This window comes from Austrofundulus limnaeus, unplaced genomic scaffold (assembly GCF_001266775.1).
Source record: "Austrofundulus limnaeus strain Quisiro unplaced genomic scaffold, Austrofundulus_limnaeus-1.0 Scaffold4545, whole genome shotgun sequence".
Lineage (NCBI taxonomy): Eukaryota > Metazoa > Chordata > Actinopteri > Cyprinodontiformes > Rivulidae > Austrofundulus > Austrofundulus limnaeus.
In genome coordinates this window covers 1,712-2,603 of record NW_013956947.1, presented here as the reverse complement: position 1 = coordinate 2,603, position 892 = coordinate 1,712, and the positions used below count along the sequence as shown (strand labels likewise).

Here is an 892-nt window from a genome sequence, read left to right as displayed (position 1 = left end):
TGTGTGTGTGTGTGTGTGTGTGTGTGTGTGTGTGTGGTATTGTTTTTGCTACTCGGTGGGGACGATTTTTCAGGAAAATGCAGCCTTCGGAGGCTGATTTTGGGTGGAGGGGTTGGGTTTAGGACCAAGGTGTGAATTGATTTTAGGTTAGTTCTAGGGTCAGGTAGGTACCTGTGAGGTTAGTTTTAGTGTATATGGTCAGGGTTAGGATATAAAATTTCAAAAAAATCAATGGAAATCAATGGAAAGTCCCCACAAGGATAAAGAGACATTGTGTGTGTGTGTGTGTGTGTGTGTGTGTGCGCGCGCATAAAATGACTGATCATATTGCACTTGACGTTAATACTAGCAGCACATCCTGAGTCACTGTGCGTTTCTTTCTTTCCAGAACAACAAAAAAACTTTTTCTGAGTGAGCATGTCATCCCGCCCTCCTCGCCGTCAGAACTACTGGATGTAACCCATCTGACGCAGCTTCCTCAGGAGAATCTGCGTCAGGTCAAAGGTGGTGAAGCTGATCCCCACAGCTATAGGCCCTTTGACCCAGTTCATGCTGAGACCTTTGTAGAGTCCGCGGACAACGCCCTCCTCGGAGACGATCTCCCTCATGGTGCCCAGGATGGTGCCGTACGTGTGGCCCGTCACGCCGGCGGTCTGCATGCGCCGTCTCACCACATCCAGAGGGTACGAAGCCGACTGGCCGATGAGGCCCGCGCAGGCTCCGAACGCCAGGCGCTCAAAGGAGTAGGGCTGCGGGCGGCCGCTGTGCTCTGCAGGGAGGAGGAGGGGAGTGAAACACGACCTTTTCGTATAAACATCGTGTGTGTGTGTGTGTGTGTGTGTGTGTGTGTGTGTGTGTGTGTGTGTGTGTGTGTGTGTGTGTGTGTGTGTGT

The 892-nt window shown here is 51.5% G+C and overlaps 1 protein-coding gene across 1 annotated transcript; it reads right to left on the bottom strand.

The window, feature by feature from the left end:
* Nucleotides 1–234: 234 nt before the first annotated feature.
* On the bottom strand, nt 235–769 carry LOC106512156 (mitochondrial coenzyme A transporter SLC25A42; the record flags this gene model as incomplete). Its single annotated transcript, XM_014000832.1, is given in 1 exon segment — nt 235–769. A coding segment is annotated over 1 exon segment (323 nt), but the record flags the coding sequence as incomplete, so codon positions are not given.
* Nucleotides 770–892: the final 123 nt, after the last annotated feature.